The sequence below is a fragment of the Pleuronectes platessa genome, chromosome 11 (genome assembly GCF_947347685.1).
Source record: "Pleuronectes platessa chromosome 11, fPlePla1.1, whole genome shotgun sequence".
NCBI lineage: Eukaryota > Metazoa > Chordata > Actinopteri > Pleuronectiformes > Pleuronectidae > Pleuronectes > Pleuronectes platessa.
In genome coordinates this window covers 10,296,185-10,322,869 of record NC_070636.1, presented here as the reverse complement: position 1 = coordinate 10,322,869, position 26,685 = coordinate 10,296,185, and the positions used below count along the sequence as shown (strand labels likewise).

The window sequence follows — 26,685 nt, the reverse complement described above, 5'->3', positions numbered from 1 at the left end:
ACTGAGTTTGGAGATGTCAGGTTTATAGCCGTCAGCGGGAAAGCAAAATTCTACAAATTCAGAATCAAGTTACACACTGCATGAGTTTGTGTGTGTGTGTGTGTGTGTGTGTGTGTGTGTGTGTGTGTGTGTGTGTGTGTGTGTGTTGGAGGTCCAGGTAATACTGTAGTGGGGACCTAAATAAGTCACAATTTGGGAACTTATGTCCTTACGGGAAGATAAATTAGGTCCCCATAACATAATCTTTACATTTTAGGGTTAAGACATGTTTTATCCCTCAGTTTAAGTTTAGGTTAGGACTAGTTTGGGTTAGGGTTTAGCCAAGGCTACCATTAGGTAATGTTAGGTCAGGTTAAATTAGGCTAGTCTATAGTTTGGTTAGGCCATATTAGGTTAGGTTTAAGATATAATAGGTCATAGGCTAGGTTAGGTTGAGAATATCATAGGGTATAGGATAGGTTAGGCTAAGTTAAGTTAAGTTACGATAAGATAAGATAGGATAAAGTTAAATTCAGCACAAGATTAAGTTAAGTTAAGTTCAGTTTAGTTTAGGCGTAAGGTAGGGTAAGAGTTAGGCTAGTAACAACTCTAGTTAGCACAAGTCCGACTAATGTACTCTGAAGTCATGGAGACACAACTGTGCGTGTGTGTTTGTGTGTACCCTCACAAAAGCTTTGAAGACTCTGTGGCACTGCTACATGCCAAACACAACCTCATCAAGTCCTTGTTCAAGCTTTGAAAATATCACAACTTGTTATTCTTATTTCATACCTCATCCCTTCGTGTCCTCGTTTTCAAAGTTTGAATAAATGACAAAAAAAAAACGTATTTTTAGCCGTGCTCATTTAATTGAGCCGTATGGAGAACAATCTATTGACACGCTGTGACTGAAGGGGTGTGTGGGTGGCATTTCCACTTAAAAGCCAGAATGTGAATCATAATGAAGCGAGGAGGTAAAAAAAAAAAAAAAAAAAAGAAAGGGAGGAGGGGGGCGGACTCCAGCACTCGGAGCGATGGGTTTACAAACAGCTAACTCACAAAGCAGGAGTGATTCATTTAAAGGGATTTTGTGCATGCGCCAGATTTAGCCTCAACGCTTTGCATTTACATACACGGAGAGGATAAATAAAGAACGCTTCAGAGAGAGAGGGAGAGACAGGAGGGGAATATTAAAACTCATCAGAGAGAGAGAGAGAGAGAGAGAGAGAGAGGGGAGGAAACTAAATGCAGAGGATGAGGAGGGTAGATTTTAGAAACGTACAGTGGAGAGAAATGGAGGGCTAGGTTTGATGGAGAATGAACGACTAAGAGAGTGAGAGAGAGGTGTGGAGCATGCCAGCTGGAAGGACGGAGGAAAAGTATTCTCTTTGTATCCTCCTCCAGCCAACTGGAGCTGTGATCCGAGTATCCCCGCCTTATAATGAGTCTGATGCTGCTTTCAGACATGCACTGAAGTCTGCACATTTTCCTAAGTTGCTCTTGACATTTTGGGAAATTTGGAGATCTGGACAAAGAGCCCATGTGAGAAAAACAGCAGGAACAAGTCCGAAGATTGAAACGAGCAGATTGTTGAGGTTTCTAACACGTGATGGATGCAAAACTGAACACAAACATCTCCGGATGCCATCGCACGTAGAAGACGCTGACGTCAACTTTGGAAGAAAACGGCATTCAAGAGCTTTTGGTGATAGAAAACATGTGATTTCCACAGCAGAATTGATACATCATGTCCTGCCTCCTGCCTGATCCACCCAGACGCCACCTCCCGCCTGACTGTTCTGCGAACATTCCTGTTGTGGTGAACACATTTGACCTGGAAATCTCCTGCTGCGTTACGCATATTTAAAAAGCAATCTCTGGAAATGTCTGCTCCTGATTTTGCCGACATTTTCTGGGAGTAAATGTCTGAAAACATATTGAAACTACTGTACAGAGAGACTCTGCACTACACAGACATATCACTAACATGTGTGTGTCTGTGTGTGTCTGTGTGCTTCTGTTTTACATTGGGGCACAATAACACACTGAGTACGATGATGATCAAATGATATGCATGAGCACATGGATGAAGGCAGAGTATGACTCATGATTCTGTCATATTGTAATCCACTGCCCTGCATTCACGCTCCCTGGAAAATAAATTACAGCATCAGGTGTGTGTGTTTGTGTGTGTGTGTGTGTGTGTGTGTGTGTGTGTGTGTGTGTGTGTGTGTGTGTGTGTGTGTGTGTGTGTGTGTGTGTGTGTGTGTGTTGATCTGGAGCTTGAGACCATGACTGGACTGGAGCAAAAGCAGCGGATGACATCATGCACGTGCTGCTGGGCTTTGAATCTTTGATGCGTTGACACATTCAGCTGGATGAGTCAAACATAAAAACACACTGCAAATACACACAGACAGACACACACACACACACAGCTAGGCTATGACCCAGAAAGTGAGTTTGCTCCGTCTCACCCTGTGCACGTCGTCCTCGAACACACTCTCGTGGACACTGCAGACAAAGAGCGACGTGGGCAGGTCGCTCAGATCCATCAGCTCGTCCGCCATGCCGTCCTGATCGTTCTCCCCGACCACCATGTCCTCCTCCTCCTCTTCCTCCTCCTCGTCTTCCTCGGGATCGCTGCTGTAGGCCTCGGAGCCGTTGCTCGACGCCTTGGAGCTCTCTCGCAGCATGTTGGAGCCTTTTGAATAGACTGCTGACGGGGGGGCAGGGATCACAGAGACGGGAACTGGAAGAGGTGAGATAAGAAGGTTGGAGATGAAGTGAATATAACGACTGAATGTTTGATGCCAAGTGAGGAGGACGTGAAACACTGGTACATTAGGATGAGGTACCAACAAGGTGTGGAAAAAAGAGTAAAGAAATACATTTAACATATTATATGGTGATAATGATATATAAAGATGTGCTTATCAAATTAAAGCACATCTTTAGGTTACCAGATGTATATTTTATGGTATTTGAATGAATAAACAGTTCAGAAATGCAACAAATCAACCATCGTATACTGTAGGAGCTACTGAACATATTAAATCCACACTAAACTGGAGGAATGGTAGGATGGAGATTCCGACTTTAAAGATCATGAAACAAGAGAATGTTGAATATGAGCAAAATGAGGCAAAAAATTAAGTTTTGTTCAATTTAGTTTCCCTAAATAAACTCTCTTAGTCTTTTATTTTTTAATGATTCCATTATATCTTAAGTCAACCAGCATCCACAGGTGCCTCTCTGTATATATACTGCCTCAAAGTACAGTGTGCATAATCTCACAACTCACTGCATAAAATACGAATTTTTAAACTTGTTTTATTTACTTACTTTTTATTGCTCGATTACTTGTTTACCGTCTAAAATGTAGAAACTTCCTCGAGCCCATGGTGACACATCTAAATTGCTTGGCTTGGCCAATCGGTAAAATCCAATTCTACCATCACAGAAGATTCATTTGCGACTTTCGTTAACCAAATAAATATTTTAATTCAAATAATTTCATAAGCTCTACTGGAAAAACCCATATATCATATAAAATCCTTTCACATGAAAGAATATTGACAGGTGGAGCAAAGTCTGACCCTAATATGGGAAACATGTACTGATGATAGAGCGCCATCTAGAGGTAGACAGGGCCGAATGACACGTCCTCAATATTTGAATAACACTAACATCCAATAAAAATAAGCTGAATCTCAAATATAGAGAAGAAATACACTCTGGGTTTTAAATATAGATAAAAACATATCTTTGAAAGAGACGAGCAGCCAGCGGTTGTGGCGGGCAACGACAGCATCACACCACATGTTCACAACATAAATGGCCGGTGATGATAGTGACATCAAAATGTGCCACCGAGGAAAACACGTGATGTGACGTTTGAGGCTCGTGCAAAAGAAAACAAAAGCTGCACGAGCGTGTCACCACCACCACCACCACCACAACAACAACAACAACAACAGATCGGTGATGTGAAAGCAGATGTTCGTGACGTTAGATGTTTTCACAGGGGGGGGGGGGGGGGGGGACTTTACCACACAGTCGCGGCTCGTGATGAAGTTGCTGCCACCTCAGATTGAAAATATGTAAAAACACTCACCTCACTTGTGTCAGTGAACGCAGCACGAGCAGCCCATTGCACGTGGATGGGAATCGGGGTGTCCTGCAGGGGACTTGTTTTTGGACGAGTTGTGATGGAGCCGTTGGGATGCGTGTTGTGTGTCTGTTGTCCTGATGATGATGATGATGATGATGCAGCCTACTCTGGCAGCTGCGACCAATGACAAGCCGCCGGAGAACGTCACCGACCAATCAGGCCGCAGCAGGAGGGAGGATGCTGCTGCTGATCGGAGCTTTGTGGCGATGGAGCAGCAGCGGAGTTTGACACAATGTGATGGTGGACGTTTGATCAGCTTGTGTGAGGGTCAACCAGCTGACTCATCCCAACCGGGTGGAGACATCTCCTCTCTGCAGACATGGCATGTTTCTAGGTTTGCTCGCTGGCTTGGTTCACTGCATCCACCTGTTGGACACAAACACACACATGCTCCTTCAGGTTTGTACAATGGTTCAAATTTAAAGTTTAGTTCCCCCGTTTTAAACATAACAAAAAGACTATTTATCAAGTCACATGCGTTGAAACTTAAAGGTTTAAAATATTATTGGCGTCACGTATAAAGCCAGAAATGGGCTCCTACGTGAAAACCAGCATTAATATCAAATGACAAGGATTATAGGGGGAAGTATAACTTCAAAAGTCCATTAACAAACAGCTTTTTTATCAAATATTATTTAATTTAAGAAAAAGTTATGAAACAGTATGAATGAAATGAGTAATATTTATGTTATGTGGGCTTCTGGTTAATGTATAATATATATAATTAATTTGTGAAAGAGAGTAAATAAAAAAGGGAGGGTGGCCATCTGCATTTATGTTGTGTTATTCCTATTAATCAGGCAGTTTATAAATAACTTTTCTTCTTTGTTGTCCTTTTTCATCATGGAATATGTCCAAGTGCATAAGTATATTTTTTTGTGTTGTTTTCGTATTACACTAATACTTTGTTTTATTTTGTCTTACACTGAAATGAACAAACTGTATTTACAATGCAAACCAGGTAGAAACATTAACTTGGCAACATTAGCAACTTACTTTTATTTATAAATTTGTCATTAGCAATATTTATCTTCCAAAAACACAATTTCAAACGTTTCATTGTCCATAGACTACTTTATTATACTAAAATATTTAACTGTTTGTACACTATCAGTATTTTCAATATTCATATTTTTACACTTGTCTTCTTTTTCAGTTCTCAAAAGCATCATCACTGTTTTTTTCAAAAGGTTTCAGGTGTTTATTTTTATTCTGACAGACACTGACAGGTTATAGTTGCATTAGAATAACTGATCAGCCACAGTGAAGAATCACTCACCTACATGGTTTATGTTGAGTACCACCTTACAGTAATGTCCAGTGTAAAGCTACTTTTCAAGGCACATTCAAAGAAAAAAATAATAAATACAATAAGTTAAAAGAATTGCACCCGTTGTTTGGTAACATTAGGAAAAGTAGAAAAATTAAAATCCCTCAAACGAGAAAAAGTGAGGAGACAAAACCGCTCAGTTAAGACAGACAGACAGACAGAGGCAGACGTTAAAAGTCTAAATGTTCATTGGCAAATATTCCGAAAGCCTGCAGCTACATTACAAGGTAGTAGGAGCCTGGAAATCAGGGAGGAACCTCACAGTCCTCAATGGAAGAACAGATTACTGCATGGTCCCCAGTATGTCCTCATTAACAAGTACATGAGAACAAAACTGCAAGAAAACAGTTGTGGAAGTGAGTCTTTTGAGTAAATATCAATGGTAATGCACGATAAAAGGCAGTAGACTTCAAGGTGAAACTCTTTCTCTGCCGTCATGTTTCTAAAACATCCAGGAGCTTCGAGTTTCTTCCCTTCATTTTTGGAATAAATACAGTCGTCTTCTTCTTGGAAAAAAAAAGAAAGGCTTCTTAAGGTCATGTTTTGGTTTAGAGATTTAAAAATGGAAAGATCGGGGAGAGGAGTGCCCCGTGGTGAGGAGACGTTAAAAACACCCAGTGGACACTTCCTACTGGGATGGATGCTGGGCTCATGATTTTTGGGAAAAGACCTGACTGTAACCCGCGTGGTCTTCAAAGTCCCTGAAGGTGTTTTGGAGTGAAGGGAAAGAAGAAAACGTTGGTCCTAGTCTTTCTTCAGTTCAGGGTAAATCGATGCATCGGCGGGTCCGAAGCCGACTGGCGGCTGCTCCAGGTTGGCGACCGGCAGAGTCGAAGGAAGCACGCAATCGTTGTTGACCAGAGCCCCGTAGGTGAAAGAACCAGTGAACTCGGGCTGATTAATGGGGCCTTTGTCATGAATGGTCGGGACACCTGAAGATGGAAAAGTAATATTCTCAGCGACTGCTCAATTAAAATCTTCTGGAAAACATAGAGCCCAACTAATATATAGGTCGGCAATATAAGCCTTTCACAGAAAAAGCCGCTTCTATGTTTCCCAATATGCACTGATCTTATTAATAAACTTTTTTTTATAGAACAAACATTGTAGAATAGACGTGCATTAATATTAGGTAGGTTTAGTCACAGGAAACCCATTCAAATGTTTGAGACGTCATTAATATCGCTTACTGTTTAAGCTGTCAGATACATGCACACACACATATACATATATATATAATAATATTGTTGTATTGCAGCCAATTTGTGATGTGAATTAATAAGACAAAGGTTCTTCTCGATTAGAAATCTTGCTGTGTAGCTGCAAAATGTAAACAGATCCCTGTACAACCGTTAGTATATAAGAAGTTAATACAAACCATTAGTCATATCCATAGTGACGTACGGCTCAAAGGTCTTGGGCCTTTTCCTGTTTTTGGTGATGAGGAAGACCCCCAGGAAACAAAACACCGTTCTGTACGAAGAACAAAATGATCAGTTACAGCTTTTAAGCAAAAGAAGATGACAAAGTTCAACAGCTTTGAATAATTCTGAGTATGTATTTACATATTCTTAGCAAATGTCCATTTTCTATGTTAATCACCCTGTGCGGCAGTATAGCTATTCAAGCAAGGTATTGTTTTCACTTATCTCCACATGATTAACTCTTGAAGGTAAACAAGATTTAAAAAAGGATATCTCCACAAATAATCAGGTTAGAGTCAATATAAAGCTTATATCGGTCGGACCATTCTTCCCCATTATATGACATCATATGATTAGTCATGAAGAAGTCAGAAAGTGACATCACGCCTAGTTTAAATATAACATTTCAAGGTATGTGTGCATCCTATAAAAAGCAATGACAGTGTGACATTGAGTCAGCATGTGTTACAGCAGGAGCCTGAAACAGAGGCAGTCAAACAGAACTCAGCTGTCAGGCATTTCTTCACAAACATTCTTCCACTGTGACGTGTCAGAGTATCTTCTGTGAACAACTCACCCCAACAGAAACATGCAGATGTGCAGCACGTCTTCGTTCTTAAATTCAAAGTAGAACACAGCACCTAAAAGCAGGAGTGAGGAAAACAACTCGTGACTTCCATGTTGTGACTCTCGAGGGAGCCATCTTAGTTTTAATATACTACTACTTTTACTACTCAGAACCTCCTGAGCCACATTAAGTAGTAAAAGGGTCTTTGGATGCAATGGAAAACTGTCAACACAAATCAGAATTGTAGGCAAACACAAACCCGGTCAAACAACAGCACAACTCACCTGCTGCAATAGCAAAGGAGGTTGAGAGGATGTAGTTGACACTGGCAATCAGAGAAGAGTCGTGCAGCCTACAAGCCTGGGAGAGAAATCTAAGAGGACGACAACAACAGAAAAAAGACTATTAAGAAGAAAACTTAGTGAAAGACCTTGATAAAAACAAATTGAATAATTAAACTTGAATATTAAGCAAATATTCTATAGTAGGCTCTTACTCTTAATGAACACGACTACACTGCAGCCACCACACATTCATTCTAACCCCTCTCTGGCCTCTTAATTCGTTTCTCACCTGGCCTGGAAGACCACTGAAGCCACCATGCACACACACATGACACTGAAGATCGGGTTGTCAAGCTGCATGGTGCCCTCGGCCGTGAGCACCAACATGCCCGACACCGCCTTCACTGAGATGACCGTGATGGAGCCTGGTAAAAAAAAATACAGATCAAACAACTCGAACTTGTTTCCCCACACCTCAAATTCTCAAATGTATTCCAGTAAAATATGGTAATGGCTTGACATGGACAGGCTTTAATGCCGCAGACTCACCCAGTAGGGCGACCAGCAGCAGGATAACAACGACGTAGTTGGCGCTGCGCTGTTTGTAGAAGTAAAGGAGCAGGCAGAACGTGATGATCTCCAGGAGCTGTCAGTGAGGAAAACAGCAACAGTAAACACCAAACTGCTTTCAAATGAACACAACAGGAAGTGCAAGAGAGTTCACATCTAACAGTCAAGAGACACAAGTTTATGCTGAATAATAACATGGGTGAAGAAGACTGGAGGAGTCACTGTTCAATGTGGAACATGATTTGGGCCCAAAAGGGGAAAGACCAAATGATTCTAGGACAGAAACACGACATAGAAGCTTTGTGGGATCGGTAAAACCCAGTTTAGTTTGATAATATAAAAACAGGGTTAAACAGCGTGAATGACAGCTGAGTTTGACCTCGATATTTAGCTCCGCAACCACAATCACTCCGACGCAGACTCTGACTCGCGCTCAGTCAAAAGCACAAGATGGTGGCACCTGTATCCGTGATATTTTAGCTTAATTCTTATACAATTATTAGAATCAGTGGTTTTGTGCTATCCATCTTTATTTACAGGCTGTGGTTACAACCTTATCATCAAAAAAAAAAAGTAAAGAAAACAGGAGAGTCACTCATCCTGAACTGCAGGGTTCCTGTATTGCTTCCTATATAATGGACGTATGTCGGTGGAATATAAATGATGGATACAATGGGCGTGGGAGGTGTACAGGAACAACATCTCTAACAATACTATACTTGCCTAAGGATTCTACGGTTTTTATTTGTGTTTAGCCAATTATGAAGTCAAATATTTAAAATGCTATTTAGCCATGACATACACTGACGTTTGTTTACCGAGTGTGGGCTGTAACGGAAGCACAGCGGAGTAATAGATGGAAAACAAATGTGAAATGTTTGTAGAGGCTCGTGCTGCCGAACTTCTTCGGTGAATGAAAACATCTTACCACAAACAAGAGCACGGGCCATCCCACAAGGTGCCTCACAATGTTCTCTGCGTTGAGTTTTTCATGAGAGTTTGGTCCAAAGGTCACAAAGAGGTATGTTCCTCCTATGGTTAGGAGGCAGCCCAGGAAGGACAGCCCATAGCGCTCTGAAACAAGACACAATTCACTTTAGCTCCTTGAATGTTTTCAGTGTCGAGAGAGAGGGAAAGTATTTTAGATATAATAGTCAAACTTAAGACACAGCGCGGTTTTCTTTTCTATAAAATCTTACAGAATCACATTTAAAACATGTCCTGTACATAGACAGACATATGAACTTTGTAATCTCAGTTACAATACCGGCTGATGAGGACAGAATGTGGTGTGCAGTGTGCCATGAGGCTAAGTAATCATTTACATACAATGTCACAACTTCCATGATATTTGCATGTGAGTGCCAGAGCGATCTTCAGTCCCTCACACACGGGCTGAACTTACTTGCATTGACGCTTGGCTTCGATTTCTCTCGCAGAAAAATAAGCCCCAAAATGGAACTCGCTGAAAAAGATAAAGCACAAAGCAAGATTTTACACATTTTCAATTCAACGTGAATTAAATGAACAGTGAAATGAGGTCATTCCAGTGAGTAGCGGCTTTGGGATTATAGTGAGACTTTATCTCCAAACTTCAGCACCAACACATCACAGTGGCACTGTAGCTTGAATCATACTCACTCAGAACTGACACAGCATTAAGTGGTGCGATGAGAGCCAGGGGGGCGAAGGCGTAAGAGACAAAGTTTGCTCCCTCCCCGAGACATGTCAGCACAAACCCACACCACCAGGTCTTAGTGCGGTAGAAGGTCCGCGGGTCCTTCGTCCCAGCTAAAGTCACATGGCTGTATTTCTGCAAGTATTCAGGTAAAACACAGCGGTGACTGGAAGAATGCAAACAGTCTGTGCTCCACATGGATTAAATAAAGCAAACTTCTATAGTAGGCTGCTTTTGCAGACATTTTACAGTTGGTGTACATTAGAAGCACAGAAGGGATGGGCAGCAGGAATGGAAAAATGACAGTGATGACTCGTGACGATTGTATTTCCTCCATAAAGGGTTCATCTAAAGGCTGAAAACAATACTGACTTGACAGCAAAGCCCAAAAGGGTTAATCTCCCACAATGAGCCTCCAGCTGTTTACATTGAGGTACATAATGTGCAATAAGTAGAGCTTTATATCTACTCCACATCAGAGAAATAACAATATTTGGATGTTTGGCACAGCAGGCAATATAATAAGTATATTTAAGATAAGATGGGATCAGTTCAGATCAGATTGATTAGCTTTATTGATCCCATGCTAGTGGCAGATAATCAGAAGTAGGTAGACAAGAAAATAGAATAAAACAGGAAATAAAACCCCAAATTTAATATTTTTTAAATCATAATATACAGAGACAGAATATAATGGGTAGGGAAATAGGATTATTGCTTGAGGTTATACTGTATTTGTGAATTATTTATAAGGAAATATTGACATATACATAAACATGCAAGTAAGTATTGTATCACTATATAGACATGTACATATTCTGCATAAGTAAACAGGTATAAATACACAACAGTATCAAATATGATGAAAACAATAAGTGTGTATAAGTATATGCATGTAAAGAGATAAGTTTATCATACTGTAGAGGAATATAAGGGAGTTTTTTTATATAAATGAAAGGGTCTCTTTACCTGAATACTTAAGGAGATGCTGACGAGCACGTTTCCAAAAATAGCGAGTAAGGTCCCGATGAGATTATCCTGCAAAAGAAAAACTGTTTTATAAAAAAAACCAATCAGGTTGAATTCAATGTGTTGGTATTTGTACTTCACAGTCACTCCAACCGGCTTCTGCTGTACTAGGAGACCAAGCTTCAACAGTTTAAGTAATCTCTGAACTTTAAGACGTGAAAACACATTTAAAAACTATTGTTAAGACAGAAAAGGTGAAAGCGAAGAACTGACAGAGGTTTAAAAAGTACTTTGTGTGAATTGTCTCACCGTGTAGGAGCCTCCCTCGTTTTTGAAGATATCCATCCCGGTCAGAGGCAGCTTCTCATTTATATTTAATAGTCACACATTCAGGCATATTGTCGAGGGGACATTGTCTTTGTGTCTTTGTCTCAAATTTTATCGTGTGTTTCTGTCTCTACGCTGAGCGACACAGCAGCTTCCGCTCCATGGTCGAGACTCACTCTCACTTCCGCATTGAATTCTCTTGTTGTGGGCTGCGCGCTGACGTCAAACGCGCGGTACGAATGCGTCACGTGACTTGGATTTTTAATTTTATTTGTAAGTTCATTTAATTCACCGACCAAACAAAACAAATTGAAATGCAAACAAAGAATCGTGAATGAAAAGGAGCAGAATACATTTTACAAAACTACACGAAAATATGATGCCCAATGTTTGGATTGTTTTAATACAGTTTAATAAATCAAAATTAAATTAAATTAAATTAAATTAAATTAAATTAAATTAATCCTGCGCAGTTCGCTTCTATGCAGAAGGTGCGCAAACCGCTTCGGCGCAGGAGTTGCCTAGTCCGCGTCTTTGCAGGAGGTAAATAAATTAAATTAAATTAAATTAAATTAAATTAAATTAAAAAAATGTATAATAACAAAAAGCCAGTTAACTTTCCTGAATAATAATAATAATAATAATAATAATAATAATGAGGATTGCTCAACCCTTGAAAGTACCAACTATAAAATACATTACAAAATGTTCTAGGACTGCGAATTAATTAATTATAATTACTGCTATTATATAGGTATCACGTCAGAGTGTTGTTTAAACGCTCTTAACACATAGATGCAATGCAGATTTGACTGTAGGCTGCAGTAACACTTGAGGACACCAGGCCGCGCCATTGAGCTGCCATTTGTCCGCCAGTAGTTGCAGCTGAGGAAGATATCGATCGGCTTAACTGGTCCTCAAGTGGCAGTAAATCCCCTGATCTGATTTGGAGCTCTGCCCTGGTGTCATTAGCCGGACTCAAATCCAAGCCTAATGATATTTCATCCATCTGTTTCATATCCGTTACAACCACGACTACGTTTCCATGAAGTATGTGTCACACCAGCTATTCTATCACGCTGATCTCTAAAAGGGACATTGGCAACCCCTCCTCCACCTGAGAAAAGCGTGATCGTGCGTGATCACGGTGTCGCCAGCTCATCACGCACTTCACCTTTCTTCTCTTTCTGTCACTGAGAGGAGGGACACGCTGCAGTACGTCAGCAACACTGTTTCTATAACTCGGGTTGTTTCAAAGAATACAAAGGTGGGTCAAGGGTGTGAGCCAGTGTTCCAAAAGACAACAGAGGTTTTCTTTCCAAGTCTCTGAAACAGGTAGAGATCACGAGAGCAACAGATGAGTCACTGCACCTGCTTCGAAATATATGAATAAGTGTATTAGCAATACTATTGAAATGGTTGAACAAGTCTCATAAGTGTTTTTTCAAGAAGTAAGAGAAAACATGTTTTGTAGAACACACTCATGTTGATAACAGGAAAAAGAATTGTTAACTTACTCTGAAATTACACTTACTCTTTACTCCTCAAATTCCATTAGCCGGCCAGCAGGGGGAGTGAAACACCAATCGGAGAATACCCATCATGCTCAAATCAACCTATGCAAGTATATGATTTAACTTTAACTCCTTTCACTTTCAATCTGACTCTGTAGAACCTGAAGGCATGACAGCAATACAAAACATTTAATGTGTCCTCTTTTTCGAGTTGCAAGAGCTTGACTTTGTCAGTTATTTGCTCAGAGCCAAGGACTGTAAAAAAAGATGGACGACGCATCTTCCTCCCGCTGTCCAGAAGTGAAGCCAAAATATCCCAGATACGAACTTACAAAATCATTTCGAAGCCAGAATTGCCCAAAATTGCAGAAAACATAACTGTAGTCAGCCACCAGGGGGGCGTTTGAGATGATTTGGCTTCACTTTTGGGGAGGCGTCATGTCGTCCATCTTTATTTACAGTTTGTATTTCGAGTCGTGAACTGATAGAGGGTCAGATTGCCCTTTTAGATAAAGTCAAAAATACATTTAAATCCCTTTTCATCGTAAATTGATGCAATCTTCTTCTTTAAGACCATTTATAGTCTAGTGTAGCCAGCTTCACAATCCTGTGTATTAAGCCAAGCCACGACTCACCTGTGCATGTTATTGAAATGGTTTGCAGTTACACCTTGCATGTATAATATACCATACACAGATCAATAAGATTTAAATGTATTGTAAAGGGCCGGTTCAGCTCTTTAGCAGCGCACAATAAAACTTCCCCTTCCGAACTACAAAGTGTCTCGCCTGCCGCGCCTGTTCCAGCTTAATGCACTTTACAACCAGTTGGAATGAGAAGTGGTGTTGGTGGCCGTACATAATTATCACAGAGACACTGATTACAGCTCAGACTGTGTGTGTGTGTGTGTGTGTGTGTGAGAGAGAGAGGGGGGGGGGGGGTAGTTAGGTAGAGATGCTAAACAGGTGCTTCATCCTCAGGGTGTTAACAGGTGCGTGAAGGTATGTAGGCAAATGGATTTTTCCACTGGCTCGTATGGAGTGTCCAAGATGATCAAACCTTTCAATCAACTTAACAATTAAGCTGTCAAGGATATAATCACAGTATAGGATTTATTCAAGGTTTCAGTTAAGGTTTACTATCATTTCACTTTTTGAAATAATTGATCTAAAGTTCAATGAGAATTTGTGGTAAAGTCCTTTCGGTTTAGTTTTTGATAAACACAGTCACAGTTTGTTTGATTAGCTGTACTGTAGTTTGTTTTGTGAACTTCAGGTAATGACTGTAATGATATCAAATATTACATGTAATATAAAAAGGGAAATGAAATGTACTGAATGAACTGTGATTGATAATTCTGTATTGTATATCAAGGATCTCAATATAAATGAAATATCTAAATAAAAGAAGAAGAAAGACACTGGAACTTGAGTAGAGTTAAATACAAATTTAAGATTAGAATTTTTTTTTAGAAACATTTAATACATAACAAGTTTAAAAAGAAGAAAATAAAAGTGCTGGAGAGGGTAAAGTGAAAACTCAATGTTCACACAATTACTAGTTCTAATCTCAATTTATCAGGTATTTAATGTGATGCAATGCAGTGATTTGTTAAACCGAAATCTGTTTTTGACAAACATCATCACAGCAACGTAAAAAAAACGTAAATTTTATTAAGAGTTTTGTGCAGGACAGTCAGACGTCCTGTGTGTCCCCTCCTTAGGGCATTGGGTCCTGTCACCTGTGTGTGTGTGTTTGTGTGTGTGTAGATTGACCCATCAGTTAAGAGCTCCTCTATGCATTACTTTCTAAAAACCACAGATTAATCCACAGATTAATCTCTTATCACAGTAAATCTCAGCAGCCTGTGACAGCGTCTTCAAATGTCTTGGTTTGTCCAACAAACCAAAGAGTTAAAAAAAATATTCTCATTTGAGAAGCTGCAACTTTTCTGCTTAAAAAATTATTTCCAGTAAATAATCGATTACCAAAATTCCAGCTGAACAGAAAACCGAATTAACTAATAATCCCGGCTCTGGTCCAATAGGTTACGACCTTCCTTCCTTCCATGTGCGTGTTGCCGGGTAGAGGTCGAAGTAGAAAAAAACCAAGTCAAAGGCTTCTTGTGTCTATTTTTTTCGCTTCAGGTTACAGAGAAGTTTCCTTTGAGATCTTGTGTGTTTGTTGAAATGTTACACCTCTGGCGCCCAGTTGAGAAACCCGGCATTCGACTCTTCAAATTTACAACAGTTAGCTTTTCTGGCGAACGCATTCCAACAATTTACATTTCTTTCTCTTTCTCTCTCTCTCGCCGTTGACTCTTTTTGTCCAACCAGATGATGTATATTTGTCTCCAGGCCGTAATAAAGATGACATTTTACAATCGCTTCATGTTCACCATCAACAGAATATAATTGGTTTCCTACACTCGTGCCAGTTCCTTGTGGTGCGTGGGCGCCGTCCCCTAGGAATGCGTGAACGTTGGTGACAGGCATGGTGGTGTGTATTTAATAACTGCCAGGCCTGTTTGAAAAACCCAACAGACCAGCAGCCTTTTGTAATGACGGAAGAATGTGTGTACGTTAGATAGGAGTATGGAGGGAACAGGACGTATTCATCACATGCAGCAGGAAGTCGATTCTCCACGAGGTGGTTCTCCAACTCGTGGAGAAATGTTAACACGTTATGAAGTTGCGGTGGAAGAGCAGGCTTTTCCTAGATCCTCCACAGGTCCAGACTTGTCACTTGCATTTCTACATGTGAGTGTGACAATGACAAGATTATAAAGAATGCTGCTTTCAGTATTTGAGTTTAGCCGAGCTTGTCACTGTGGGTGTAATCACGATAACAAACAAAGCAACTTTTTTTTTTCGATCGTGATTTGGGGTCGGTCGGTTTCGGTGACATTGCGCGAACTTTTAAGCAACAGGATGAAGAAATGTTTGACAAAAGAATCAGTTGAGTCACAATGATAGAGCGGATATATGAAACAAATATTGTTAAGAAAATTTGACACAATGAGAAAAGCTTGTTCTCTCATCAGGGGCTTATTCCTGATTACTGTCTGTGTATTGGACTGAACGCTGAGAGACAAATCCAGTTATTTCAGAATTTTACCAGGGGAGTCAATTTTTTTTTAATCGTTTGACTAATTTTTACTCTTAAGTCAGGCACATTATGTGCCCAGCCTAAAACAGGCTTACAACACATATTATTGTTTAGGAAACGAAAAGTACAAAAAAAGAGATAAAGGAAACAAGAAACCAAAGTAGCAGCATCAATGAAAAAACTAAACAAATAAACCATCCTGATCCTGAGGCAAAGCATTGAAATGAAACAACCATTCAAAGCATTTCTGGATTTTGAACAGACATTTGATGTAATACAGATATTCTTAACAAATCAGAATAAGGTCAATGCAGAAGAAAAGTCATTCTGAACCTGTCGTAACTCACACGATGCACAGCCTGTTGTCCTGGGTTGTTTTTTAAACATATCAACTTTAAGGGCCCGAGGAAGGATTCCTGGTCTCAGCTGTGCTGCTTAAGACATTTGATTCCTCCATTAGTTTGCAATAAATGTGCTTGATTTGAATATATATTTTTAATTTTGGTTTTAACATGATATCTTTATTTTTATTCCAATGTAGCAAGTAGCTTTCTTCTAGTTACGTTCAAGCTGCATGATAAATTATTTCTGTGCTTCTATCAACGAATTACAGAGACCACTGTCTGTCTGTAGGTGAATTGATAAGAGTGATTCATAAGAGCTGTTCATCCTTTCGGCTTCACACTTCTTATGGGCCGAATGAAGTGTTTGGATATGTACATGTATTATGATCAATATTAACAAACCTTGAATAACAGGTGACCAGTGTTCAGTAGCAGCGGTGGATGGGACTGATCAAAGTATGTGAAGTTGTCGATCACGACATCAACACGGCTCAATTACTGGAGGTCCCTTTTACAATATCAGTAGAAAACTCACTATTTTGTCGTATTGATCCTGGAATCCAGCCCACGTCACCCTGAATGCCTCAAACACAGAGTGCAGCTCTGCTCTGTGTAGAGTCGGCTGTTTTACATTCTTTAAATCCCTGTATCCCTGAAGCATTATTCAGTGCAGGAGAGACACACGCGAGTTACGAGTCAGTAAAACACAACTTGCAAATACTCATCGTCATGATTTCTACTCTCTCATACACAATCTCTCATGTCAAACCTCATCCTCTTTTATATCAGTCCCTTTTCACGAGAACCCTCCGTTTCCATCTTTGCCAAAACATCTCTGGGATTATTACCTAGAGCCTTTTTAATTACCTTGCACTCTATTGAATGTGCAGGCCCACTAATGAAGGAAGCGTGCACCAAAACCTCTGCTGACTGCTGAGATAATAAGACGAACAACAAGGCGGTGTCCGTCTCACCTCCCGCTGGCCTTGTGTTCCCTGCCCGGCCGCTGCCTTGCTGTTGTGTGTGTCACACCTGGTTATTATGTGCAAGAGGAGAACTACAGGCTGCTAATCTCTGTCATTAGAGAATGTTTTCTGCGTGAGCACATGTGAGAGGCGCTGAGAAGATGCAAATGACATTTCTACTTCAGCTCCATGAATGACAGGAGCATGTAAAATGGAGAGGTATTGTACAAGCATAGATTATATGTAAATGTACAGTCATTATAAACACAAGGCCATCAAAGATGAGCCTTATTCCAAAATAAGAGAAAATGCGATTGTTTGATGAATAGAAATGTTTTAATTAATACAGACTTTCGTACTTTATAAATTATAAGTTACATTATAGCATGTTATTTAAAGTTTATTTCTATTATGTTATGTATGTTTCCATCTGCATTTGTAGTTTTGTTTGCAGGATTAAGCAAAAACTGCAAAACCGAATTCTATGAAATTTTGTGGAGGGTTAGGGTGTTACCCAAGAAAGCATGTGCAATTTGGTGCAGATCCAAGTCAAAATATGTTATATTTCTAGTGAATTTGAATTTGTTTCCATGAGAGGAACCTTGGTGGAGGAAAGTGTTGTGCTCTGACAGTTTGTATTTGGATGTAACAGAAAGAAATCCAACTGATGGTTATGACTTTACAATGAATATATCCCTGTTTGAGACAATACATCTTTACAGAACATAAGATGAGAACCTTTTAAGCAGGAGCTCAATTTTGTCATAATTCTTACTTTTTCATATTTGTCTCATTAGTCATTCTGCCTCTTGTAAGATACTCTTTACTTTTTCCGTTTTCAAATAAACGGACATGAACAACTGCGTCATTTGTGATTCAATACAGTCATGACTAACATAATTATTTCTGTCACGACAACACACAAGACCAGATCTTTTTTTATTAATCATAACACACTATTATGACTCAAGGCTTCAGTTGCAAATGCAAGTTGTTTGACACGCTCTTCATAGTTTCACAGCCGAGTCATTGAACAGATGATCAGATGATCGGGTTCCACTCTGTCTCGCCTCATAGTGACACATCATTGATTAACAACTGAAATCCTGGCCTAGATTCTGAAGTTGTATTCATTATATAATCAAGAATGTAAAATTACAGGACTATTATCACACATTTGATATTGTGCTGTAAACAGTGTGTGAGTGTCCATGCATTCGATCCAAATCCTGGAGACCCAACCTAATGGCTGTTTTGAGAGCCCCCATCCAACGCAGCTCATGGTTCACAGGCTTTTTCTTTTTCTCACCTGCAGATATGACTAGTGTAAGATGATACCTCTTGTTAACTGTTGACCCCGACATGTCACACATCTCAGAGTATAGCAGTGAAGTATGGTGTGTGTGTGTGTGTGTGTGTGTGTGTGTGTGTGTGCATAAGATGAGGTAATAGTTTTAGTTATTTCCTCTTTTTCTGAATTTTTGTATTGTTATGAGTAATTTGTTTGATTCTGATGTAAATATGTTTTTATCTTTGTGCCAATTTTAATAATAATAATAATAATAACAATAACACTAATAATAAAAATACTACTACTAATAATCTCTGAATTTTAACTAAATACAGCTGATCATCAGTGTTCAAAGGTTAAAGGGTATGAATATAGTCATTCATGCACATATACAGTTGAAATAAAATATAGTATAGTATAGCATGTACTAGTTTAGCAATTAGCATATACTATATGTGCAATTTCCTACTTTTGAGAGACACAATACATACACTTTGTGACATGTACAGAAAAACGCCAGTGCTATCCACACAAGTGCAATAAAATGACTGAGTTGATTTATTATAAATCATGTAAAAAATAATGATAAAAGAGCCACAATGTTTGGTTATGTGTTGACTCAAGTTTATTTGTTCATGTTCTGTGTCCATGTCAGTTTCTTATGCACATTTGCATTTAAACAACTCTATCCCAGCTGTGATATAAAAATGCTTTTAAATCTATTCACCAGTGTTACCTAGAATGTCTCTATAAAAGTTGAAACCTCTGCAGGGCCTAACAGTCCCCTTGAATTCAATCAAGCTGCACCAAATTGCAAACACTCATTGATATCAGTCCCCTAACTGTTCCTGATTTGTTTCATCAAGATCCAATAATTCATTGGCTGAGGTAATAATCTTAGAAAGAAATTGAAACACTCTGATTGTGCATGAATAGGTTTTATTTTGCTGATAACTTTTAAATATCTGTTTCATAAATATGCATTTTTATGAAACAAGGAAATGTGTTGAACATGAGGTATAATGTGATATTTTTACTTAAGAGAAATATCCTAATTCTTCTTATATCGTGGGTTGGCATGTAACCCATGTTTTGCAGACCTCTGTTTGGTTGAGATTTCTGCATTTATAGTATAAGTGCATGGAAAATTATGCATGTGTGTGTGTGTGTGTGTGTGTGTTTGTGTGTGTGTGAGAGAGTGTGTGTGTGTGTGTGAGTCTGTGAGTGTGTTCATGACCTTACAGATGCTACCTGCATGATTCAGTGCAGCATGACCTGAGTCACAGGTGATTGCACGCAACTTTATCCCTTCTGCTGCATCTCTTTCCGGGCCTTTGAAAAAAAAAGAAAACTGCCTTTTTCAGGAGGAGTGCAGGGTTTGTCTGTTTGTGTGTGTGTGTGTGTGTGTGTGTCAGTGATAGACATGCACACACACACACTAACACACACACACACACACAGAGAGTAGGAGAGAGAGACAGAACTCTCATGTGTCTGAAACCCGAGGAGAGAGAGGAGACCAGGGTGAACAAAAGCCTGTGTTTAATTTTCAGTTTTTTTTTTCCTGTTGTCTTAAGTTGTTCCTTCATATTTTCAGCACCCTGCAATCACGGCATCTTGTTAGCTTTGGATTCAGGTTAAACTCGTTGCAGGAGACGACAACTCCCTCCCACCCTCCCTCAACTCCCTCTCTCCCTTTTCTCCTCCCCCCCCCCCCCCCCCCCCCCCCCCCCCTTGTCTTGCTGTCTCTTCCACTCCCTTCTCATCTCCTCCTCACATCTTCTCCACTCTTCCATTCACACTAATGCCTCGATTTGCGTTTCCTTTTAAACAGGTGACAAGCCGCATTTGTCTCGAAGGCATGACGGCCTCTCTCCCTCCCTGCCTCCTCTTTTCTCTCCCCCCTCTCTCCCCCTCTCTCCCCCTCCCGCTCCCTCCTCACCCTCCTGCGAACTGGCAGGTGAATTCTCACACAGAAGCAGGTGCATGTTGGCCGGATCCGACTCGAACAATCTGTTTAGGTGAACTGAAACAACCCAACTCATAGTCTGATTAAAAGATGTGATGTAATTTAAACTATTCGTCTTGTAAACAGTGCAATTACATGATGACTGAGTTTACCTTAAAGAACCCTGGAGTATTCCCATGACGTACCTTCCACCATTATGTATTCAATCTTTTATCTTACTGGATGTCCTCGCCGCTACATCTCTGCATCTACAATTTATATTACGCATTAGTTCCTAATTATTCAAGCTAGATATTTGCATGTCTTCAACCGTAGGCTCTTAATGATGTGATTTTAGGTATTCAGAAAATGTTAAGGTGGAGGTGTCATATTCAGATATAGTTGTGTTCAAAAGAAAACATGTACGTTCCTTTAAATTGTGCCCTGAAGCTGCTGCTATTGCACATCCCCATTTCTGAGAGGGTTTTCTGTCGCTCAGTTTCCCTTTGGCTCACATCCCTCTTCCGCCATAATCACATTTCCTTCCTTGAGTTTTCCTTCTGGACTCTTTTCTCTACTTTCCAGCAATAATTCATCTGCAATTGGAGAGAATTAATGACTGTATATATTATACATATATAATATTGAACCATTATGAAAAAGCCTCTTTTGTCAGAATAAGTTTGTGTCAATATAACACCAACTAAGAAAATTGGTTGTTCTGACACAGTCTTAGCGTTTATTTTTTCTGTTACTCTTTATATGGTAATATAACATTCTTTCTTTTGATTTAAATATGCTCCTTTAACTAATTGATGCTGATTAGTAAAAGAATAAATCCCTAATTTAGCACAACCAGGACATTTCTGACCGTTTTAAGGTAAAACTTGGGCTTGATGTTTGGTCACAAAACTAAATGATAAAAATAAACACAAAGCCGGGTGAAAAAGACACATAAATCCATTTTTGATTTGCTAGGACTGTCATAGAGCTTAAATATTTACAACTATTTCCCAAGGACTTTTGGAACAATCGATAAAAGACTTACAACTTAAAAAAAAATAAGTTGAAAAGTACAAAAAAATATGTGAATTTTATGGCTTTGAGACTGATATGAATGTTTCAGTAAAAAAAACATTAGAGGATCGATAAACATAAAGTTACGAGACTCATTAGAGTGAAAAACAGATGAATTTATCACTATGGCAACTGATTCCAGATGTGGCCCAAGCTCAGAGGTCACAGGGACAGTTCACTCTCACGTCAAACCCCTCCTTGTTCCCTGGTGCACGGCACGGGGCGCACCCTGCTGCGGCCCTTGAGCAGGGCACGCTGTCATTGTTCCGGAGGATTGAGGAGAAAAGGAGTGTGCGGTTCTTATAATTCTCCAACGAGCCCAGACATGTAGACTGAAACTGGGCGCGAGGTGAAGAAAGGAACAGGGAGGGAGAGAGAGAGAAATAGATTATGGGGAAGTATCACAGGTGAAAGTGGAAATTTTTTCCTTCTTCTAAACTATACTTTGAAAAAAACGTGGAAAGAAACAACAAATATGTTCTTTCTTTTCTCAAAGTAAAAACTGGAGACAGCTTTCAAAGAGACAATATTGAAAAGTGGATATTTTATCCACATATTTATGTCCCGTTATTAATTTTACGCATCAAATCAACAGACAAGCAGGAGAAGGACATTAGAGACGTGATGAATAATGGGAATGTTTGTATAAGGAGGGCATGCCTGCGAAAACATCAGTTTCTGTCATAGGGTTTCACCACTGGAGCCAGGGTGAGGTGGTCTGAACATGTTCCCTGTTTTATTTGGGAAGGTGAAGCAACAGTCCCTGGAAAGCTCTCCTCCTCCACTATCCCACGGGAACATCAGCACTCATCCATAGAGGGAGAGGGACAGAGAGGGATGACGGGTGGATGAAGAAGAGAGGCCGAAGGAGGGAGGGAGGGAAAGGAGGGAGGGAAAGGAAAGAGGCGATGGGAGCGCAGAAGAGAGAGATGTTTATCGTCAGGGGAAGGAAATGGTGTAGAGAAGTTCCTCCTCCTTCATATGAGAGTGATAATTCATCGAAACCAGCACACGTGTGTGATTGAGTGTCACTTCCCACGAGCGTGTTGTTCACCGCGCTGCCCTCATCTTCTTCAGTTTCCACTCGACTGTGGCCCGCAAGTGAACGTCCATGCCTGACATGTAACGGGTTGCATGTAACCAGTATGAACGTGTGTCGCAACAACGCACACGCACACAAAGAAAACTCATAATTATCATGTATCCACGTTTGACTGATGCAATCGCTAAACCACATTTTGCCTCATAATTGCCCCAGTGTTAAAGATTTCTATTAAAGATAAAGAGCGGATTGTTACAACGCCAGCCGACAATATCCCATCTCCTGGTGGAGAACATGAGCTGCTCTGTATCGGCTGTGAACCCACACGGCCTGCGTGTACTGTTACAGCCTTCAGGACATTTTAACCAAAATATCAGCCTCGGCTTTCTCTCCAGGGCGTCGAGTGCCCGAGGAGATGGGGACGCGGTGAGCTCACATGCAGAAGCTCACTCTGCTCAATGATGTGAGGTGTGCTGCTTTTTGCACTGGGATACACTTTAGGTTTATGCAATTCAATATACTCAACAGATTTTACTGGACACGCTCAGCCTCACTATCCCTAACCCTAACCCTACAAATATCCAATCTCCAAGTTAAATATATATATACTATGCGTCCCTCTGCCTTTTTGTCATATTGAGGCATTGACAGATTCTGAAATACATAGAAAAATATATTGTTTACCTAAACTTAGATGAAAGAGAGTAATACAAACAAGGGATTGTAGCTCACTTGCTACTTGGAATGAAAACTAGTACTCGAAAGATTTGGCTCGATACTTGCAGGCCAATTTCTGTTGTCTTTATGTATTATTTAGTTATAATAGTCATGTATTTTATTTCAGTTGATGTTATTTTCACATGTACAGGATCATGGAAATTATGATTCAATTCTCATTGAACTTTCAAATCTGGGGGAAAAAGCATAAATTATAAAAGAACAACCCTCCAGACTTGCGGCTGCATTTTGAGGCCATTTTCCAGTGTTTTTCAGTCCTTGCTTTACAACTAATAAATCAACATGTAGAAAGGTGACACGCGGTTGAGGTGGATAATCCATCAATGTGTAAGTGATGATGTGACAACTGGTTGTAGCCTAAAATAGGGTCTGGAATCAGCTAAACATTTGTGTAACCTCTCTGCTGGTTGATATGAGCTGGTTGTCAAATCCTCTTAGTGAGAAATCACTGTGCTCGTAGCCAAAACTAGTTGTTTTCCCATATCCAGCGCTATGCTAACCAGCTAACTGACAGCTTCAACTATTTGTGAAGGATTTCACTTGCAAGCATCAGTTATGCACATTTCAAAGTATTTATGAGCGGCTGCAGAGGCGAGTGTGAACGGTGAAGCCTGAGGGTCCAGAATGAAACCTGATATGGAGATGAGCCCAAGTGCTGGCTCTCTGTTTGGGTGGGACCAGCATCTGTGGCCTAGACACCATAAATTAACCGTGTGTGTGCGTGTGCTCGTGCGTGTGTGTGTGTGTGTGAGATATTGAGTGAGAGAGTGTGTGTGTAGGTGGATGTGTGACAGTCTAACTTCTCTATCATATGCATTTAGTTTCACTTTTCCATCTTGATCATGTGAACCAACACGGACTGTGTACAGTGAGTGCATGTGTGTGTTTCTGTGTGTTTGTGTTAGTTTGTGTTACACTTGACAGTCTCGGTGTGAGTTACATCTCAAGTCAACCTGCTGCAGTCGTCATGAAATCTGTAAATAAACTCACACAGCTCTAATATTTCCAGCTATTATCCGTTTCCCGATATCAGCCGGTGCCAGTCTGAGCTTCTAAATGAAAAATCTAACCACGGTTGTGTTTCTTCAGATGTTGACATACCTGTTTCTGGGTAGATTTTTATTTCTCTGCGTTGCATCACTTCATTAATTTGTCTGTTCATCGGAGAGGAGATTATGCTGATATGTGGCTTGTGGGACAGACGAGATTATCACATGTCTGTATCTACCACGGAGGTTTGTGTGCGTGTCTGTTTTGTGCATGTGTGTGTGTGTGTGTGTTCTTGGAGAAAGGGGAAGTCTGCCTGTGTGATTAATTGTGCATGTATACGTGAGTACGTGTGCGACCTGCCGCTCCACAGCTTTTGTTATCTTACCGTCTCCGTCTGTTGTGTTCATACAGAAAAGAGGAATGAGTGTAAACAACACAACACAGACTACAAATACCAGCAGAGCTTCCACTCTCTTAAACAAACGGTCGATGTGAGAATGCTTGGAGCGGGCTAGAGGTGCTTCTCATGTAGGAACAACAATGTACAGTGCTGTGGAAGGATATTGTGAATTGATGCAGACGTGATATAAAGTTAATGAAAGTACATTGAGTTCTCACATGAAGAGACATTATTTTTGTGAACTTTATTTCAATGCAGATTCCTTTACCTTTTTCTTTTGTTGAAACGTATTTCAGGCAGAAAATCAAAAGTTCAAGCATCTTCTTTTTTTTTATTAAAGAAACAGTGTCTTAGAAAGTATCTTCTTTTCATAAAAAGTTACGCAAACTGACAATTCATTTGCGAATGTGCGATGTGAGAAGCTTAGAGGATGTGGTTATTGTTTGATTGGTTTTAGGCTCCGTACTGGTTTCCAATACATTATAGAAACAATTTTAAAGTTATTTTTAACAAAGCACTTATCGGTCTGGCATCTTTTATCCCCTAGTAACCCTCTTCTTCTTTGTTCTGTTTATTGGCCGGTGGCTGAAGATCGTCATGTTTAAATTTCGGTAACACATTTAGTGTTTACATTCTTTTATTCTTTTATGATTTGTTTTTGTGATATTTTGTATGTGCTTTGTAACTTTGTTTTGAGATGTGCTGGATGAATATAGACATTATTATTATTCCTGTACATTTTGGTTTAGGTAATAAAAATGTGATTCCTTAAAAATGAAAGAATCACAGATTGTGCTTGTATTCATATCTGGATTGTCAATTGGAAGCAAATGACATACGGTATCTCACTCTACAAATACTCATCATGATGGATTCTATTATTTATATATTCCGTCCATTTTGTATAGTTTTAGTTGAGTATATTGCTTTTTTTTTATATTTTGTTATGTGTGTTATGTGCCTGAAATCCTGGTGCTCCAACACATGAATTAGCCAGTTTAGGATCAATAAAGTACATCTATCTATCTAACATGCTAAACTAAACGCATGCAACTACTTTTCTGTATCATATGTGCAACTGACAATGTATTTGAAAATGTGTGATATGAGAACCTCAGCCAATTTGTAGGATGCTAACACATGTAATTTCCATTTGATCTCAGGCTGCGTACATTTTGGTTTTCGGCTGTTGAAATGAATGCTTCTTGTGATTCAGAGGACTTTTTAATTCTATCCCTCCAAACAAAAACCACTGCCTGTATGCACTGTCTTGTATTCAAGTAATTGCTTCTCAGATGAAGAAAAAATGACCTGACAAGCTCAACCACGCGCTGAACTACTTTCATGGAATTGCAGGAAAGTATGCTTCTCATGTTGTTGCCTTTAAAATCGTCTGGCAGCGCTGCAGTTACCCTGGAGCAGGGCTCAAAGAGAAATACCGTCTTATTGAGCAATGCAGCCGCTGTATTCTCCTCTGCATTTACCCCCTGCCTCAGGGCTGGAGCGTCCTACAACCTCCAGTAGCTTCATATGCAAATGGTAGAGTGCTGAAACTCTGCAGTGGCTGCGGAGCGCCCTCCTGTCAGCTCCACGTTTGAATTCCCTCCCCTATATTTCATGCTGACACCTCGTCAGCCATCAACCCCCACCCAGACCGTCCTCCCCCCCACCCCAGTCCTGATCCCTCACTCGGGGCAGTGTGGAGTTTCTGGGAGTGGCTGCTGCTGGCTAATGGGTGGAATAGTAGAAAGGAGAGGGGCTGATGAAATGGTGGTGGTGGTGGTGGTGGAGGTGGTGGAGGTGGTGGGGTCAGAGAGTCCCTCCAGACTCTTGGTGCCTCTCTCATCCAGACCAAACAAAGGGACAGCAGCGCTCTGCTGAAACAGGGGTCTCCCCATTCACCTCAGTATCACAGGTCTGAGGAGGTCAGAGCGCCTGGCCAAGGTCAGCGAATACAAACAAACA

The 26,685-nt window shown here is 40.2% G+C and overlaps 2 protein-coding genes across 2 annotated transcripts in view; both read right to left on the bottom strand.

Moving 5' to 3' along the window:
- Positions 1-4,222, bottom strand: part of rcan3 (regulator of calcineurin 3) — a 44,157-nt gene extending 39,935 nt beyond the window's left edge. Inside the window, exons 1-2 of the mRNA XM_053435251.1 lie at positions 4,097-4,222; positions 2,457-2,731 (exon numbers count right to left, since the gene is read on the bottom strand). Of these exons, the coding sequence (XP_053291226.1) occupies positions 2,457-2,675 (219 nt within the window). The 5' untranslated portion in view covers positions 2,676-2,731; positions 4,097-4,222. The remainder of the gene's footprint in view (positions 1-2,456; positions 2,732-4,096) is intronic.
- Positions 4,223-5,123: 901 nt separating this feature from the next.
- Positions 5,124-11,505, bottom strand: nipal3 (NIPA like domain containing 3). The gene is made up of 11 exons (XM_053435148.1): positions 11,286-11,505; positions 10,977-11,045; positions 9,971-10,142; positions 9,735-9,794; positions 9,258-9,403; positions 8,309-8,405; positions 8,049-8,184; positions 7,760-7,848; positions 7,485-7,548; positions 6,862-6,956; positions 5,124-6,415 (listed from the first exon to the last, which is right to left on the bottom strand). The coding sequence occupies exons 1-11, from the start codon at positions 11,319-11,321 to the stop codon at positions 6,228-6,230; spliced, it is 1,152 nt and encodes a 383-aa protein (XP_053291123.1). The 5' UTR covers positions 11,322-11,505; the 3' UTR covers positions 5,124-6,227.
- Positions 11,506-26,685: the final 15,180 nt, after the last annotated feature.